The 18,070-nt window shown below is 38.3% G+C and overlaps 1 protein-coding gene across 1 annotated transcript in view; it reads left to right on the forward strand.

The window, feature by feature from the left end:
* gmds (GDP-mannose 4,6-dehydratase) overlaps nucleotides 1–18,070 on the forward strand; it is a 173,969-nt gene that overhangs the window by 42,423 nt on the left and 113,476 nt on the right. The window contains exons 5-6 of the mRNA XM_005802297.3: nucleotides 4,844–5,036; nucleotides 6,728–6,832. Coding sequence (XP_005802354.1) covers nucleotides 4,844–5,036; nucleotides 6,728–6,832 — 298 coding nt within the window. The remainder of the gene's footprint in view (nucleotides 1–4,843; nucleotides 5,037–6,727; nucleotides 6,833–18,070) is intronic.

Here is an 18,070-nt window from a genome sequence, read left to right on the forward strand (position 1 = left end):
ACACTTAAGCATGAACAATTTTTTTTTCCAGATTCTGTCACATTTTCATCCCCTTTCTTTTCTCCACCTTCAGGATTGATTATTGTCTTTTTCTTTCCTGAGTTAAGTCGGAAAAATAGCAATGTTTGTAAGAAAATAGAAAAGGCCTCAGGTGATCAAGCCAGGAACATTCACATATCAGCTCAGATCAACATTTATGCAACATTTTTATCAGATGCATAGAAAGTTTTAAGACAAACCCAGAACAGCCTTAATAACCTTAAACTGCCATTTGTCCAGTCTCACATTGCTGCATGTGTTTCTTCTTGTTGTTTCAAAGCGCAGACTGATAACACAGGTGGTTTTATTGGATTTCTCAATGACCTTATTGCCTTCCTTCTACTTCTTCCTTTCCCATGTTCCCCTTTTCTTCATTTTCTTCCCCTTCTCTTTTTCTTTCACCACTTCCTTCCTTGTCCTATGTCACCTTTTCATACTTCTATTCTTTCCGTTTTACCTCCCCTTCTTCATTTTGACCTTCTGCTTCTCTTTTCATACTTTCTTCTCCCTGTTCTTTTTTGTTTTTTCTCCTTCTCCTTTATTTTCCAAATCCTCTTCCTCCTATTTATTTTCCTTTGTGATTCCTACTCATTTTCTCACCTCATTTTTTCTTATTATTTTCTCGTCCCTCTTTTTTCGCTTTTTTTTATTCTGTCTTTTTTATACTTTTTTGTCCTATTACCCTATTCCTTTGTTTCATTTAGCTGTTGTTGATGTTCTTTCATTACTTTATATTCTGCTTAATGTCCTATTTTTCCTCTCTTTTTCTTATTTGTGTTAGCCTTCCTTTGCCTTTTTCCCTTACACCTTGATCTTTATTTCTTTATTTAACTTTCTTGCCTTTTCTAGCGTTTCTGTTCTTTTCATTCTAACTTTATCATGTCCCTTTCTTAGTTCATCCTTTCATCCTCCTCATTCTCACTCTCCTTATTGTTGCCTCTTGCTTTGCTGTCTTTGATTGGCTCATGACCTTTTGTAATTTATAAAGCGCTTGCAACATCTGTTTGGTTAAAATTCAGCAACTAAAGTTTGAAATTTAGGTTGAGTACCTGTTTTATAACTTTGCAAATCTTCAAAGGTTCTGTCATAATTCTGGAAAATCCAGCTGTCTCCTTGTTCCAACCATTCAACTAAAACTTTCACCCTTAATGACAGGTGACAACTTTTAGATAAAATTAATTCTTCATGATACTCAGAACAGCATTGATTAACATTTATTATGAAAATGTTGATCAAAGTCCACCAGAACTTGCTGCCTGCAAGTGGCTTTACAACAAGCAATATGGGATTGGCATCCTTAATGTGTGGCATGAAAAATCAGTTTCACTTGTATGAATAATGTCTTCAGTATTCGCACTACATTCCAAGCAAATGGCAAAGTTTTTAAAAAAAGTTTCTTTTTTTTCCCAGTAGTACAACCTGTGAAGACTAGAATAAGTTAAATACATAGTAGATCTATGCTTTAACTCCCAATTTTTAACTTTAAAAGCACCATAGTTGCTTGTCTTATTTTCCCACCCTAAAAAGAGAAAATAGCTAAGATGCATCATAAGAAGCCCCAAATTAATTTGACATTGGTATCCCTGATGAATCTATGTAAAATTCTGAATGACACTGTATAATACATGGCACACATTCCTTTAAACTCTCCTACACCTGTGTATATACGACTCAATGTCTCCATTTGTTTCTCTATGCATGAAAACGAAGGCCATGGCTAAATTCGTGTAGCTCATATTTACACACATGTCACTACTCTTGGGCACATTGTCAGTGAGCACACGCCTGCATACCTTCACACACTTATGGAGTCACATTCCACAATTTCATGCATGCATTTCAACAAGCCCCTGTGTGAGCACGAAAGAAGTGAAACCGCCAATTGCAGCACAGATATCCTGTACATTTAGAAGCTTTTTAAATGGATGCTTTGCTGTCAGGCAAAATATTTGCTTGTCAGTGCCCCCCCCCCTCGAATGCTGACAGAGCTTGGCAGACTTCCCAGAATAGAAGAATATTTGACAGGTTGTCTGAGAGGCCCAGCAGTCACAATGACACTCTCCCCAAACACACACATTCTTCGAGTGGTGTACGCAACCGTGATCGCTCAGGCTGGACATAACATAATGATAGAGAATGGAGGCATTAAAGCAATTTGTTTGATTTAAGTTGTCAAGAAACACTAGGCCATGGCCTTCTCAGCTGGTTTTGATAGACGCTGCATGTGTGTCCCATGCACTTCATCTCCGGAGGAGAGCTGAAGGGAAACACGCACTGTGATGTATGTGGGAAGGAGTTTTTATTGTGGGATGTAGTAGCACAAAATAAGAGTGGTTTTTATCCTCTGTTGGTGGTTGTGTAGTGTCACGTCTTTGTGAGTCTCGTCTTTCAACTGTTGAATCGAAACATTTATGTTTATTTGCTAACATGAACTTCTGATTTTCTATACCGCCCATGCTAGTAAGACTCAATGCAGAGTTCAAAAAGAGACTATGTATGAGTATATTAAAGTCTTTTGAGTACAGTCAGCTGAAATAAGTTCAGTGTTTTACACTGGACAGATTGTAAATGGTAACTATCCTGTACTTTTACATCACCCCAAAGTACTTAAAACTACATTAAGTTATTCACCCAGTTGCACACTGATTTTTGTTCAATTACCATCTTACAGAAGTGAGGCTGCAAAATTGGCTTTACTCTTGCCATACTTCCATAATGGCCAGATTTTAGAAGGGCACAGTCAGTTGGACCTTGTGATGTTCTTCACAAATCTTCTCTAACAAACCTCTGCTATTTTTGCCAAACACATTAGTTGCAATTAAATGTAATAACATAAGGTTTTTGAAATGTGACACATTTAGAAAGAAGTCTAGGGTCTATGGAAAATGTTTAATTTTCTTATATAGATAATTCATGTCGAAATACAGACTCTTTTTTTGTTTATTAAGTGGGCAAACATGCATTAAGCAAATGTGTTTCATGGTGATGTCAAGTCGAACACAATAACTTAGACTACAAAAAGGCATTTTAAGGAGTTTTATGAGTTTTTGTGTTTATATTAACAGAAAACAACATGCAACAGGTGAAATAAATTTAAAAATCTGCTAAATCTACAGAGGAAAACAGTTGTTTGATGTGGCTCCAACAAAACTTACAACTCTGAAATAATTCCAAGATAAAATTCAACTTCCTTCTGTGAATATTGTGTAAAACTGCATCTGTTTGGTTTTGTATCCAAATGTTTCAAGTTTTGAGCCAACCTCTTGTGTTGTGAGTGTACACTGCCATTATGTAATTTGTGCTGTGTGTCTCTGTATAAAGTACCCTCTCACTTTCTCTTGTAATTGATGTAAATATAAATGAAAATGCCAGAATGCAAAGTAAAAGCATGAGTGGAGCGTCACAGGTAATTACATTGAGTTGCAGAGTGTGATTGAACTTGATTAAACCTCCTCCTGGTGTGTGTGCACGTCATGAGGGAAATAGAGGCCCAGTGTTCTCGGATCCCAGCTTTAAATAAGGGGTCTTTATCTACTCATGTGTGCGTGTGTGCAGCGCTGGTGTGAACACCCTACAGGGTTGGAGTTTTATTCCTCCATTTAGATGTGGCCCATGCGGCTCGCACCAGGTGTGGTGACCACTAACCAGCTTTTAACCGTCACGCCTGATTGGAAGCTTGAGGCCAAGCTGGCACACGCTCAAACTTACACACTCACAGCACACGGCGTCACACATACACTCGGGCCTTCTCAAAGCCATTTCTAATTTAAATTTAATCTCCCACAAAGCATTTATTAAGCTCACAATTTTCACCGTTTGCTGTGGAAGGAGGAATTCTGGAAGTTGTAGTAGGAATTTTAGAAAAATTCTAATTTGCTATTGTCTAGAAATACCTTTTTAAGTTTAAAGTACATTTTGTTTAGCGTAATTTTTGGTGTTGTTTTTTGAAAATTGTGTAGTAACAGCTTTGTGTCATGACCCAAATTGCTAACGTATAAGAACATAATTCATTGCTATTCTTAATGTGTCATATTATTGCAGCAACTATGTTTTTATATATTTTTTACAGTAAATCTCCTCTACATTTATTTCATTAAAGGAAGTTACAGTTGTTTTGTCATTTTTTTCTGTTGGGTCAATACAGGACATGGGAGTTAAATTGGGGCATCATGTGTGATGGTTTGCTGCTGGAGGGACTGGCACACTTCACATAATATCATGAGTGAAGAATAATATGTTCAAATATTGAAGCAAAGTTTCAAGGCCTTTGTTAAGAAGCTAATGAGTCTTTCAAATGTACAACGACCCTGAATATACAAGCAACTTAGTTGTAATGGTGTGAACCAACAGCCTACAAAACCAGCATGGAGGAAATAAAAATAGTTTTTGTACCCCTAACTGACGTAATACAAGAAAAGTTTGCTGTAGTCCAATTTAATGGCAGGCAGTGAGAAAAAAAGTAAGTTTTTGTTTAATGTATGTAAATATATAATTTCAACTCTATCTTTGACCCTCATTTCACATAACTTTTTTTTACTCTTTTGGATATCTACGTAATCCTAAGTACAAAGTGTCCACATATCTTACAAGTTTATGCATAGTGATCATAGATGGTGCAAAGGAGACATTGTTTCCTTGGTGCATTCTGATTTTTTCTGCCTTCATTTTGAATTTTACAGCTCAAAACCAAAATTCTGATTTATCGTGTGTTCTGCAGGAATAAGGAGAAACTGCAGGTTTTTGGTACAGATCTTATTATTAGTATTGAAAATGTCTCATTTTTTCCCCCTCTTTTTGTTCCCAGATTTCCTTTGACTTGGCTGAATACACAGCCAATGTGGATGGTGTGGGCACATTGCGTCTCCTGGATGCAATCAAGACGTGTGGTCTGACCAGCAGCGTCAAGTTCTACCAGGCTTCCACCAGTGAGCTGTATGGCAAAGTCCAGGAGATCCCGCAGAAGGAAACCACACCTTTTTATCCCCGCTCACCTTACGGTACAACTAACTCATGCACCGAATGCTGCAGATTCACGTGGCAGCAAGCATGAAATATGTTCTCTGTTTACATTTGTCAGGGATTGCACGTGATCATTTAAACACAGACAAATTGCATGAAATCTCTGCTGCACTTTATCTTTTTTACGAATAAACATCCGTATGAATGTGTGTGAGTGAATAGAGAAGTGCTTTATAGTTCTAACTCCCTTTGAGTTTGCTTCACACCCTGGGGCCAAACGTCGGATTGAAGACTGGAGTGGTTCTCTTTTTAACAAAGACACCTTTATATCCACAGCACTCAGCACTCACTTTCAGCTTACACACACACGCACGCACGCACACACACACACCCACACACACGCACACACGCACACACACCCACGCACACGCCTAACACCGGCTGCACACGTGTGTTAGCGATCAGGTTTAATGTTCTCTGTTGTCTCAGTGCTCTCCTGCCTGACACTTTCCCCATCTGTCAGCACTCAATCTGAAGCTGAATAGGAGGCGCGTACCAAGCTGCTCCTCCATTAATTAGACATGAGAAGTTGGAGGCGGAGGTTGCCATGGTGAACTCCCTTCACCTCAAGTTTACATCCTGGCCTATGGCTTAATCAACAGGCACCTCCCTTCATTCGCTTTGGTATTTGACTCATTACAGGAGAAGGGAGGATGAGGAGGAGTTTGGTTAAAGATGGTGCTGCTTTAGTCAATCACAGTCTCAGATTCACACTCCTGAAAGAAGGAAAAGTTTTGTTGATGTTCTATATTTAACTCCAGGATGTGGTTTTATGGTCTTCCTCAGCAATTTTAATTGAGGAAGCATTTCTTTCTCTCTCTGCTTTTTACTTTGCTACATTAGTTTAAGCAATTGTTTTATTGACTGGTTTCAGTTTTTTGTTTTATTTTAATAAATAACAAAGACAACTTTGTTATAAAATGTTATCTTTCAGTTAAATTAAAAATCTCATTATTTTCAAAACAATAAAAACTTACAAAGTTTACATAGACATAAAATTCACATAGACCTAAAATATTTATGGTAACTATTTTTGCAACCTACATTAATCTGCCCGTTACCTGTCACACAAAATCAATATGATGTACTTTAAAGTTTGTACTTATAATGTGAGAAAACTGTAGAAACACTACTTTTTAAATGCTATTTTAAAAGTAGCATTTTAACAAAGATGCTCATCTGGCTGTAGATAAATAGATTTTTTTTTTTTACGCTTTAGCTTAATCCAAAATCTTTTGTGCCTTCCAAAAATATTGAGTTCTTTAAATATGTCGGTAAGTTTTCAAAGAATTTAAGTTTCATGGGAATCAGCATGTTTTCTGATGAATATTATTTTCTACTTTCAACTTTTGGAGCAATGGAGCATTGCAAGAGGCCCTATGTGAATAGCTTAACAATCCTGTCATATTTGAAAAAGTCTTTCCTGCCTTTGCTATGACAGGTTCATGAAAGTGTGAATCCTTGAAGGAAGATAACATGAAAGTCTGATATATAAACAGATTTTGACATTGCATGGCCATGCTTTACTGTACAAACCTGCAGTAGGAGGACCTCCAAACAAAATTTAAGGCTGTTTTTAGGCTGAAATATAAGTACTGTATATTATTTGTCTGTAACATTTCCTGTTTTCCTTTACTATCTCCTGTTCCACTTCTGTTTGTCCTCTCAGGAGCTGCTAAGCTTTATGCCTACTGGATTGTGGTAAATTTCCGTGAAGCCTACAACATGTTTGCTGTCAACGGAATCCTGTTTAACCATGAGAGTCCGAGGAGAGGTCAGTGAAAACCATGACTTCTATTTACTTTGACCTGTAAAACAATGTATCTGAAAAATATACTCTGTATTGCCAAAGTTATTGGGTTAACCATCCAAACAGTGAATTGAGTCAGTCCAATTACTTTCATATCCATATGTAATAAAACCCAGAGGGGGCAAGCTGATGACGAGGCGGATGGTACATAGAGGTTGCCAATTTTCTGCTGATTCAACAGCTATGGTTCTATATACTTTTTCTGGTTGTCAGTTTGGCTCAATAACAGTGCTCAGAGAGATTCATTAAATGGGTTTATATGGTTGAGCAGATGCATACAATTCTTTCATCACCAAGTGAAAAGCGTCAGATCCACTTGTGTAAAGCTCACCCTTACTGGGCCCTGAAGCATTCTTGACATCTTCTGGAGTGACCTAATATTTATGCCTCTCTGGCAGTACAATGGAAGAGTCTGGGTTTGACATTTGCCAAGAGAAAACCACTTGTCTAACTTTTGTGTGTCAAGTATAAAGTTCAGTTTAGAAAGCATTGTAATATGGGTCTGTTTTTCTTTTTTTCAAGAAAGGTACTCTTAATGTTTACAAGCATACCTAGACATTTTGGACAATTTCATGCTGTTTTGGCACAGTTTGGGGATGGTCCCTTGTGTTCTAACTGACGGTTTGCCAGTGCATAAAATAAGGTTCTAACCTCAAACTGATGGAGCTCTGTTGGGATAATTTCAGAGTGGCTAGTGACCAAGACCATCTCATCCAAAATCAGCACCTGATCTTCTGGAAAAGGTCAAAAGTTCCCCTAAAAACACCTTCTTATAAATGTGAAGCTGTTTTATGTGCAAAGGGTGGACCAAAACCATGCTAAATTCTTTGCACTAAGCAAGAGATGTAATTGAAGTTCAGATTTTTAACCAAAGACAAGTAACCCAGTACTTTTGGCAAAATAGTTAGGTCAGTTAGACAGTTACAGTTACTCTGTTTTGACTTGTTTCAACATAATATTGGAGTATTGAATAGCGTGAATGTTCAGTGTTCCAGATGGTACTGCAGATGTTTTGAATAATTTCCATCAGGACCAGTGAAGTAAATTCATGTATGAAGCCAGATAGGAAGTTTTAACCTAAACAGATGAACAACATCAACATAAATGCCTCAAATTCTTAACAGTGCAGACTGAATACAATTTTACAATGTTCATGTGTGACAAAATGACAGAGTGAAGCCCCTGACAACACTTAACCTCAATAAAAAGTTAAAGGCACAATAGTAATAGTACATAGTAAAACATAAATAAATCCATTGTTAGATTGTGAAAAAGTATCTAATTACACACCTCATATAAAGTCCTAATGATCCACAGGTGAGGCTAGGTTTCTTACAGCCACTTGGCACACACTCTTACACGTTCTGACACATAGTGAACGGTTTGTGGTCATATTTTTAATATGTGCTGCAGGCCCTGAGGGTCGCAGGCGCTGCTTTAACCCGATTTACACGCCACTGTGACTCAAAATTAATAACACATGACTGGAGCCCTGAAACTATGCCCAGGTCAGCCGCTCAGGTGTTTATGATTTATCCCCTAATGAAGGCACTGGCCACGACCCCGACCAGGGTCAGGGGTCATCCGGTAAACTCTAATGGGTAGGCACAGACAGATAGATGTGGGAACCAGTGTGGGTTACTGGCAGTTCAGTAGAGATGATGAGGTCCCTACAGGAAGAGGGTTTGAAAGACAAAATCAACAATACTTAAGATAAAGTTAGGTTTTTAATGTTGGTAAAAAGTCACCTACAAGTGAATTTCTTTTAGATATAAAACCAGTCCAAATGCTTGTGAAATTTCAGAATTAGAGAGCTTGTTAAACACACAGACATGACCTTTTAAAGGCAAGGCTTGCTCCCCTCTGATAACATGATGTCAGCTTTTTGGTTTATATCAGCTCTTTATCGTCTATCTGCCCATTCTTACCACACATACTCCTTTCCCTCTTCTTCCTCCCTCTTGTTTTAGTCCTCATTTTTTCCTAATAGTCAGTATAAGTCTCCTTATAGTCTCCAGCAGGCGTTTAGGTTTCACTCTTATCACCTCTATTTTCAGACAGGTTTGATGTTGCTCATGTCGGAGGAACCTGGTGCGTTCCATAGTGCATTGTGGTCCTTATCTTGGCCCAGTTGACCAGTGTTTACCCAAGCCCCCAGGGTGCATCATGACCCTGTTGGTGCCACACTGAAGAATCACTTGGCTCTGCATTCTGTTACTCGCAAGATAACTCCTTTTTTAAAAAATTTGTCCTTTTGAGGTGCAAAATCTTCCTGCCATGTGTGTACTTTGCTTTGATTGTAGGGTTGTACTTTTAAATCATATACTTTGATATGTATATTTATACTTTGTGCTAACTGGATATTACAAACATCTAATTTTGGGTTGAGTGTAGTAAATGTACCATAAACAAAAGCATGATTTTCTTTTCTTTTCCATGTTGTTGTTCTTTAGTTACTTCTTTGTCAGCAGAGCAGCATCAAAAGTATGTATGATAGCACTAATATATATATATATATATATATATATATATATATATATATATATATATATATTTACACATTGGTCTTCTTTAGTATGTCAAAACTCCAGAAATGGTAAATGGACTGAATATGTGAAGGGCATTTTTTTTGTATGTACCACTAAAGCACTTTAGTTGTCTCTTGGTCAAAGCTTAATCTACCCACTGAGCTCCAGTCCCAAAAGACACTGGTGGATGTCTCTATGTTTGCTTTGATTATTGACTATTTAACCAACATGCCCCCTGAATTGCTATGGGTGTGACTGGGTCTGACTAGGTGGTCAATGATACAGGAACATCACAGGAGACAGTGACTTCTCTACACCTCAGACTTTGGATACATCAGAGTTCTGTTATCTACAAAACTACTCTGATGACCTTGGAGTTGTCAGATGTAACATAGATGGACTTAGATTGCTGGAACACAATGTTTATGGATTTTATACTAAAGTGACTCAAGTACTTAGAGTTTGTTCCAGTTAGGACAACTAGTTCCTAGTTGGTTCAGTATGAAAAGTGATTTGCATTTCCATAACGTACAAGTCAAGTCAAAAACACATTATGTCACTTTAAAAGTCTTCTCTAGTTAACTCTTTGGGTTAGTGAAAACACATCTGCAGAAGTTTGATGATCTGTAGAGCTAAGTAAGCACTAGCGGTGCATTTCAAGTTGATGTAGATTCTTAAAAGAGTTCTACAATTTTTTGCAGTGCTTTGTTTGCATTTACTGCTTATTAATCAGGAGGGTCTGGAAGCTCTTTATTAACTGTAGACTCATTTGCATTCATTTATGTTATTTTTAAAAGAAAATATTGGCATTTTAATTGAAGGCAGTTGTGAAATAGTAAATTATAAATTACCTGTACTTTTAGCGCTTTATCTAGTTCAGAGTACTTCAAAGAGAATTGAAGCCACAGGTGCCATTGGTCTGTCGGATGAAAGCATTCAAACAAAGACACAGGCATAAGAACTAAAACATATTGAGTGGGGATTCAAACCGGCAATCAATTTGAATCCTCCCACCACAGAGATTGCCATGCTGGTAATCTCTGTGAAGATTTCCAGCATGAGAGCAATTGTCATCACTCCCCTACTTTCAGCCACACCCTAAACATCTCTTTTCAGACATGTATAGCACTACATTTACTTGTTAACACTTTTGACAAAGGATTTACCAGTTTACAGCCACACCTTTACCGAGAGAACAAATTTGTTTTAATGTCTCAGTTGTACAGTACTACCAGAAAGTATTTGCGCCCCATCAATTTTTCTATGTTTTCTGTTGTGTTACAGAGCCATTTTAAAACTATCTTATAGAACATCTTTTCCATTTTTGATTTTCTTTTTTAAAATCTCAGAAAAAATACCGTACAGTGACAAATGTTATATTAAATTTTTTTAAAAACCAGTATCATGGATATATATTGAAATCCTTTGTATTGACTCTCAAATTTGAGTCCAATGGCATCAGAGTCTCCCTATTTATGTTTTAAAATGTTTCCTCAACTTTATTGGAGTCTATTTGTGGTCAGATTAGTCAACTGATCATAAGTTTGAATCAAAAACACTTTTATACATAAGGTCTTACAATTAGCTGTATAAATCAGTTCGCAAACCAAGCAAGGAACTCAAATGAATTGATTGTTTTCATCCAGCACATTATTGTATAACACCATAAATCTGGGGAAGAGTAAAAACAAATTGCAGCACTGAACGTCCTAAAAAGCATTGTGGTCTGTGGTGTGCTGGTCAGCAAGATCACCAAATCAGCAAAAACCCAATGATCACTTAGGTAAAGCTGTGGTGTTCTCTTGTGGAATGGTCAGCCATTGCTAACAAACTCCATCAATCAGGCTTTCATGACAGCTTACTAGAAGCAACCTTAGAGAATGTCTAATGATGAGACACAAAGTTCTTTGATCTGATGAAAACAAAACAGATTTTTTAGATTTAAATTGAAGAATCATATCTGGAGGAAAAAAGCGACCAGTGTGTCTTCAAGAACACCCACTCCAAAGTACCCTGAAGCTCAAGCAAGGGTAATAATTACTCCTCAATGATGACAATAACTTGATGTACCCTGCCAAGATAGCAAAGAAGTGGCTTCAGGAGCAGTCTGTGACTGTTATTGGTATCCCTGCCAGTGCCTAAATTTAACTAACTGAACAGCTATAAAAATTGGAATCTGCTTATGCTAGCCACTTACCCAAGAAGTAGCTACAGAAGGTTTCTAATTCAGTTAAATATTAAAGCATTGGGACAATTATTAATAAAATATTTGACATTATTTGAATTGTAATGTAACAAAATGTGGAGAAAAGGGAATGGCCGGGATTACTTTCTGATGGCACTGTATGCTTTATGACTTTAACTTACCAAAGACACAGAAAAACTGTCATGGATATCAGTTGATCTATTTTTCTCAAAAGGTCCCCACTGAAGATTTATTTAGTATCTTCCAAACTGAAATAGTCTAACTTTGTCTTGTTGTGGTTGCTCCTCTGAATTTCTGATTAAAAATGGGAAGTTCAGCAAAGATTTCTATTTCTTTCAGCACTGCAGATGACTTAATCCCGGCAGGAATGTGCTTCTGGTTTCTCTTACCAGTCTTGTAAACATATGAGTACTGTACCAACAAACAGACAATTTTCATTGTTCATGTGCAGAAAGTCTGAATTGTGCAGTCGTAAAGAAAAAAAAAATAAGCCAGTGTAAATCCAGCGTGAAGCAAAGCAAAGAGAAGTCTGCATCTGCCAGCTAGTTCACACCGCTGATCACTACTCTCCAGTTAGCTTAGCTGTTAGCCATAACAAACATTTCTCACTTTGTTTCTGATGAGAAGGATTAGCATTAGCGGTGGTCCTAAATGACCTCCACATAACTGTGAAATATGATCCAGTGCAGTTCTTTGAAAGTTGGGTCAGCAGTCAAATGTATTTATTTTGTCATTTTCTTCACAACCCATCACCTGAATGTAACCAGAAATCAATTTTTGCCATGGAAAAAAAAGCCAAACTTAATTTCTACTTATCAACAGTTTGTTGGTCAGAATCAGCACATTGTGTTTTTTATGTGCACATAAAGTGAGCAGCTCTAGTGGCGTCTTACCACTGGTTTATTTAGATAAGTACCGTCTATCCTTTTTCCCAGAGAGTATTGTGGTTCATGCTTGGCAGTACCAAATAATATATTGTTATGTCAGGAGAGAAGAGTAGTCAGAATAACAGTGCCAAAGTCAAACATACATACAGCCGCTCAGTCTTCACATGCCTTGGCATCATCTTTCTGCTTTTGTTGAGTTTGAGCCCAAAAGGTCAGATCGCATGATAGATTTGTAAGAGGATATGTTTTCCATTTATTTAGAAGGTTATTTTCAAAGGAATTTTCAGATGGGAATGACTCGGTTTGTGGATTTCAAAAGGATTTGTCAGTGTTCTTTAAGATAGAACTCAACAAGGTGGTGCCTTTTGTTTTGGTCTTTACTTTCATTTGTTGTTGATGGGTAAAAAAACTGAAAGAGCACAGCCTAAACAGCAGCTGATCTATGGCCAGGTGAGCAGGGTTCTAAAGCCTCAAAGTGAAGATGATGACAGAGTCTTTACGCCTTGCACAGATTTTTGTCATGAGCCAGGGACGGATCTGAACAGAGCTTCAGACAGATCGTATTTTTTCTTACCTTTACTCATACCTGTTCCTCCCCTCCAATCAGTGTTTGTTGTGCACGATCACCAAGGTGACCAAGTATCTCGATGACAGAGCAGCTTAATTGCACAAGTTAAGAGCAATATGTTGTATATTTTAACCTCTGCCAAATCCTCAATAGCTCTAAAGGAGCACGATTGAACTTCAAAGTAAGTTTCTAGATTAACTTTTTAAACTGTTGCACGTGTGCGCCTACATTTTTCACTTAGGTTCCCCTGTACAAAATTTAGGTTCACCCAAATATATCGGTTCCTTTACCACCATGATATTGCATAGTAAAAGTTAGTTTTATCATTTTCTTTGCTAAAAAATGTCTGTTTTTAAAATACCTCTAGCCTAACAATGCAAAGAAGTACTACATTCAGTCATTGAAAACTGTTTTGATTCAATTCGATTTGGTATGATAGATGAGAGTGGAATGAAAATGATAAGAAAAGTCAACTAATCATTATAATATACTCTCTTTCACAATTTGACATCATAGTTACTGCTTACAAAACAAACTGTCAAGTAAAAGAAGGTGCTGGTTTGTGCAAAAAATATTAGCTTTCTATCAAGCAGAAACAATTTCTTAAATTACTAACAAGACAAAATAATTTAAGCTTTATTTGATTATTTGTGCACTCGCTTACTGTAATGTTAAAAATTAATTGTGGCAGTAACAAAACCTTCAGCATTGATAAGAATATTTTCAAAACAGTGGATAACAAGAAATATTGTTTTATTTGTCAGTGAGTTGGAAGAAATCAATTTATCTTAAAATTTTGCAGTGACGTCACCATGAGCTGCAAATTATTTCTTTTTTATACAAAAATGTAGCCAAATTAGTTAGATTTGTTTTGTGTTGATCTGACCAAATGTTTTTCCTGATGATCCAATTTAACGATTCCATGACCAGCCATTTTCACTCCAATGACAGCTGTTGGTGGTATTCAGAAGAGCCCTTCTGACCATGGAGTCCTTCTCCATGGTCTTTCCAAACTCCTCCCACGCCCGAGCTTTTGCCTCAGCAACCACCCCAGCCGCATGCCGCTTCGCCCGCCGGCACCCATCAGCTGCTTCCGGAGTCCCACAGGCCAAAAAGGCCTGATAGGACTCCTTCTTCAGCCTGACGGCATCCCTCACCAAAGGTGTCCACCAACAGGTTCGAGGGTGGCCACCGTGACAGGCACCGACAACCTTGCAGCCACAGCTCCAATAAGCCGCCTCGACAATGGAGGCACGGAACATGGTCTACTCAGACTCAATGTCCCCCTCGTCCCCTGGAACATGTTCGAAGTTTCCCGTAGATGGGAGTTTAAGCTCCATCTCACAAGGGATTCCGCCAGACGTTCCCAGCAGACCCTCACAACACGTTTGGGCCTGCCAGGTCTGACCGGCATCTTCCCCCACCACCGGAGCCCACTCACCACCAGGTAGTGGTCAGTGGACAGCCCCGCACCTCTCTTCACCCGAGTGTCCAAGACATACGGCCGCAGATCCGATGAAACGATAACAAAGTCGATCATCGAACTGCGGCCTAGGGTGTTCTGGTGCCAAGTGCACGTGTGGACACCCTTATGCTTGAACATAGTGTTTGTTATGGACAATCCGTGACGAGCACAGAAGTCCAACAACAGAACACCGCTCGAGTTCAGATCAGGGGGGCCGTTCCTCCCAACCATGCCCCTCCAGATCTCACTGTCATTGCCCACGTGAGCGTTGAAGTCCCCCAGCAGAACAAGGGAGTCCCCAAGAGGAGCACTCTCCAGTACCCCCTCTAAGGACTCCAAAAAGGGTGCGTAATCTGAACTGTCGTTCGGCTCGTAACCACAAACGACAGTCAGGACCCCAATTTTGCTGATCACAGTTTGCTTTGTTTTAGACTGCTTAATATATGCTCTTCATGTAGATCTGTACTAAATGAAAGGTTGGATTTTTCTAACCACAAATGTCAATAATTAGGGAGGACATTTTATTATTTTCTGATAAAGGGAAGCGATAATGAGTACTGAGTCGTTTATTTTTTTAAGTTCATGAACACAGAAACATCTATTTGTCTTTTTCTTTTACTATTATGCTTCCAGATAACCTTGCATCAACTTTCTTTCTTGATGCGTCTTTCCTGTCAGTTGTGTCAGCCCTTAAATGAGGGCACCTGTGTTTCAGGTGTGAATAGACACTCTGTTGGCTGAGAAGAACCCATGATCTGTCTTGGATGTAGCACAAATATTCTCTCTTTTCTGAAGCTGCAGATATCACTCAGAAAGTGAATCAATGACAGCAATGGCAGGCATTGACAAGGCTTTGGTTAGGTTGAAGTAGAGCCAAATCGCCCTATTTGGAAAATATTCTTGCTGCAATATTACTCAATCCTCCTGCTTGTTAGGTATTTTATTCAATAACTCAGTGCAGATAAAGAAAAATTGGATATTCACTAGATGAGCTAGGATTAATTTTGGTGCTAACATATTGACCTAAAACCTAAGAGGGAGCGGAAATAGAAATTAAAGGTTACAATTCCACAATGTACCCATTCACTCCCCAGGGCCATTATTCAAAGACAAAACAAGATTATGGGATTTGGAGTTTTGGCTGAATGCCAAAACAGGTGTGTAGATGCAGTGTTGAGGTAACTGAAAGATCTCTATGGCAACACTATGAAAATGAAATTATGTCTTGTCTATTATTCACTTTGTATGTTCGAAATAAGACCAGTTGAGACAAGCTTGTAACAGAAGAGACTCAAATATCTGGAAAAGACTTGGATCAACTCTTTAGTGTTTTTTTTTATAGTTTTTTTTTTAACCAAAATGTAAACAACCTGCAGGCTTTTTTTTAAATAGCTACTCAATAAATTGTTCTAGAAGCTGAAACTAGGCACACAAAATAAGTAGATGTTCTACCTGTCCAAATATTCCATTAAAGATCATCTTGATAGTTATTTTTAATTAATAAAGTATTGCGTTTGTGTAGCTTTACAGCTTATAGCCTTTCAGTTTTTCCAGGCCTAATGCACCACTCGGCCATGCCACAACCGCACAATATGTCTTCAGAATAAATGTTACAGAGGAAAGATTGGAATAAATCACATTGTGGTTTAGTCTCAGTAAATGTGCATAAATATACTGACGGACAGTAATATAAATGTGTGTGAGTCAGACATGTAAATGTCTGGGTGTGTTGGGGGCTGAGCCTTTACACAGTTTAAGGCTTTATAAGTCACTTTTTTTTTTTACCAGAATGTCTCAAACAACAGAATTTCTTTTGAGTAACTAAGGCCTCTTGAGCCAAAATCTCCTCAAAACCACAGTTTCTTCCCCATTCTCCCCCAGACCCATGCCCCCAGCTGACAGCTCCTGTCCCCATCCTGTCTTGACCCACATGGTCTGGCTTGGGAATAGGAGACATCTCCATACATTTCTCAACACCCTCCTCCTCCTTTTCCTCCCGTGCTCAAGCCCAGCTGTGCCAACGAATTCTGTTTGCTACGTTTTTCCTGTTGGCCAACGAACGAAACGGAATGGAGGGGGAACAAGTTAAATGAGAGTGGGAGAGAGAAAGTGAGTGTCAGTTTCTGGCAGGGGTTTTGCTGTCTGCTCAGTTTTCATGGCCCACGGTTTTATTAGACTTTCCGCCAGGCTGCGGGCAAGGTTAAACGGCCACCGCTGCCCCTTTTGGGCTCAGAACCTCCTGTCAGCTCCCCTCTCAACTCCTCTCACCCCCTCCACCTCCTTCTGGCTGTCCTACTCTGCCGCTGCCAGTAAAGGAAACACATTAACACCACAGTCTGTAACAGAGCAGGCTTTGTCCGGGGCCGGGCAGACCCGTCCATTAGCCCCAAGCTCGGGTCCATGGCGCACCAATTAGAGAAGGCAGGGAGCAGAGCCACTCTAAACAGAGGTGTGAGCTTTACAAGGATACTACAGGTGTGCTCTGGGGGAAATAATGGACTTTATTTCTGATTGGTGTACTGTGCACCACCATGTACCTCTGACACCCTTTTAAGAGCCAAACAGGCTTTGCAGAGTTTTGACAACCTGTGTTTAACCTTCAAACTCAAGTTTCTCTTGGATCAAATCAAACCTCAGCTTTCCAATTTGCTGTAGTCGCCAAACTGGGCTCTAGTTACATTGACTTGGCCCACAAGATTGTAGTATGTACTAGACAAAGGGCTGCCCCTAATGAGCTTTTGATTACATTTTTTCATTACTCTAACCAAAAACAAAAAAGAAAATTTAATGCTTGGGCTGTACTATACCACTTTAAATTAACATCATCATAACTTTCATTCTGAATTAGGTTAGATTAAAGAAACTAAAGGACAGTTTTAAACCAATTGATTACAATTTATGACATTGTAATCATAAATTGATCATTTTTAAATCTATCAATATTTTATTACAATTATGTAAAGACAACAAGTAAATAGACATCAATGAATGCATTTTTGTACACTGGGAAATTATGCAGTCCCTACCTCCAGCAACAAAATACTTTATTGATCCCAATCTGACAAAATCATCCTGTGCATAGCCTGCTTGATTTCCTCCAGATCAGGAGTGGAACATGCCTAATTTGCTTTTTTTTTCAACATTCCAAGCATTCTCTTAAAATCTGCATAATATTTGGATGGAAACATGACTAAAATCATCATGGTCTAGATCCCTAACCCAAGATTTATTCAGGTTCTTTTCATTTGATAAAGATTCTACATAATTTAAAATTATAAATCATTGAGTGTTTGCTTTGCAGAAGTGTTTGAAGGATAACGGTTAGAAATGTAACCTTGCAAATGTATTTAAATTGTTCGATTTGACAGAATATTATATTTTGGATGTGATCAACAGCAAACTAGACATTTTTTGCTGATTACAAAAAAAAAACACTTCCAAAATAACTTCAAGCACTTATGTTTGAAATTACCTATAATAAAGGTCAATGAAGGGAAGATAGATCCTTGTACTATGAACTCAAAACCAACCACTTTCAAGTACTTTTA

Source organism: Xiphophorus maculatus, chromosome 9 (genome assembly GCF_002775205.1).
Source record: "Xiphophorus maculatus strain JP 163 A chromosome 9, X_maculatus-5.0-male, whole genome shotgun sequence".
Classification (NCBI taxonomy): domain Eukaryota; kingdom Metazoa; phylum Chordata; class Actinopteri; order Cyprinodontiformes; family Poeciliidae; genus Xiphophorus; species Xiphophorus maculatus.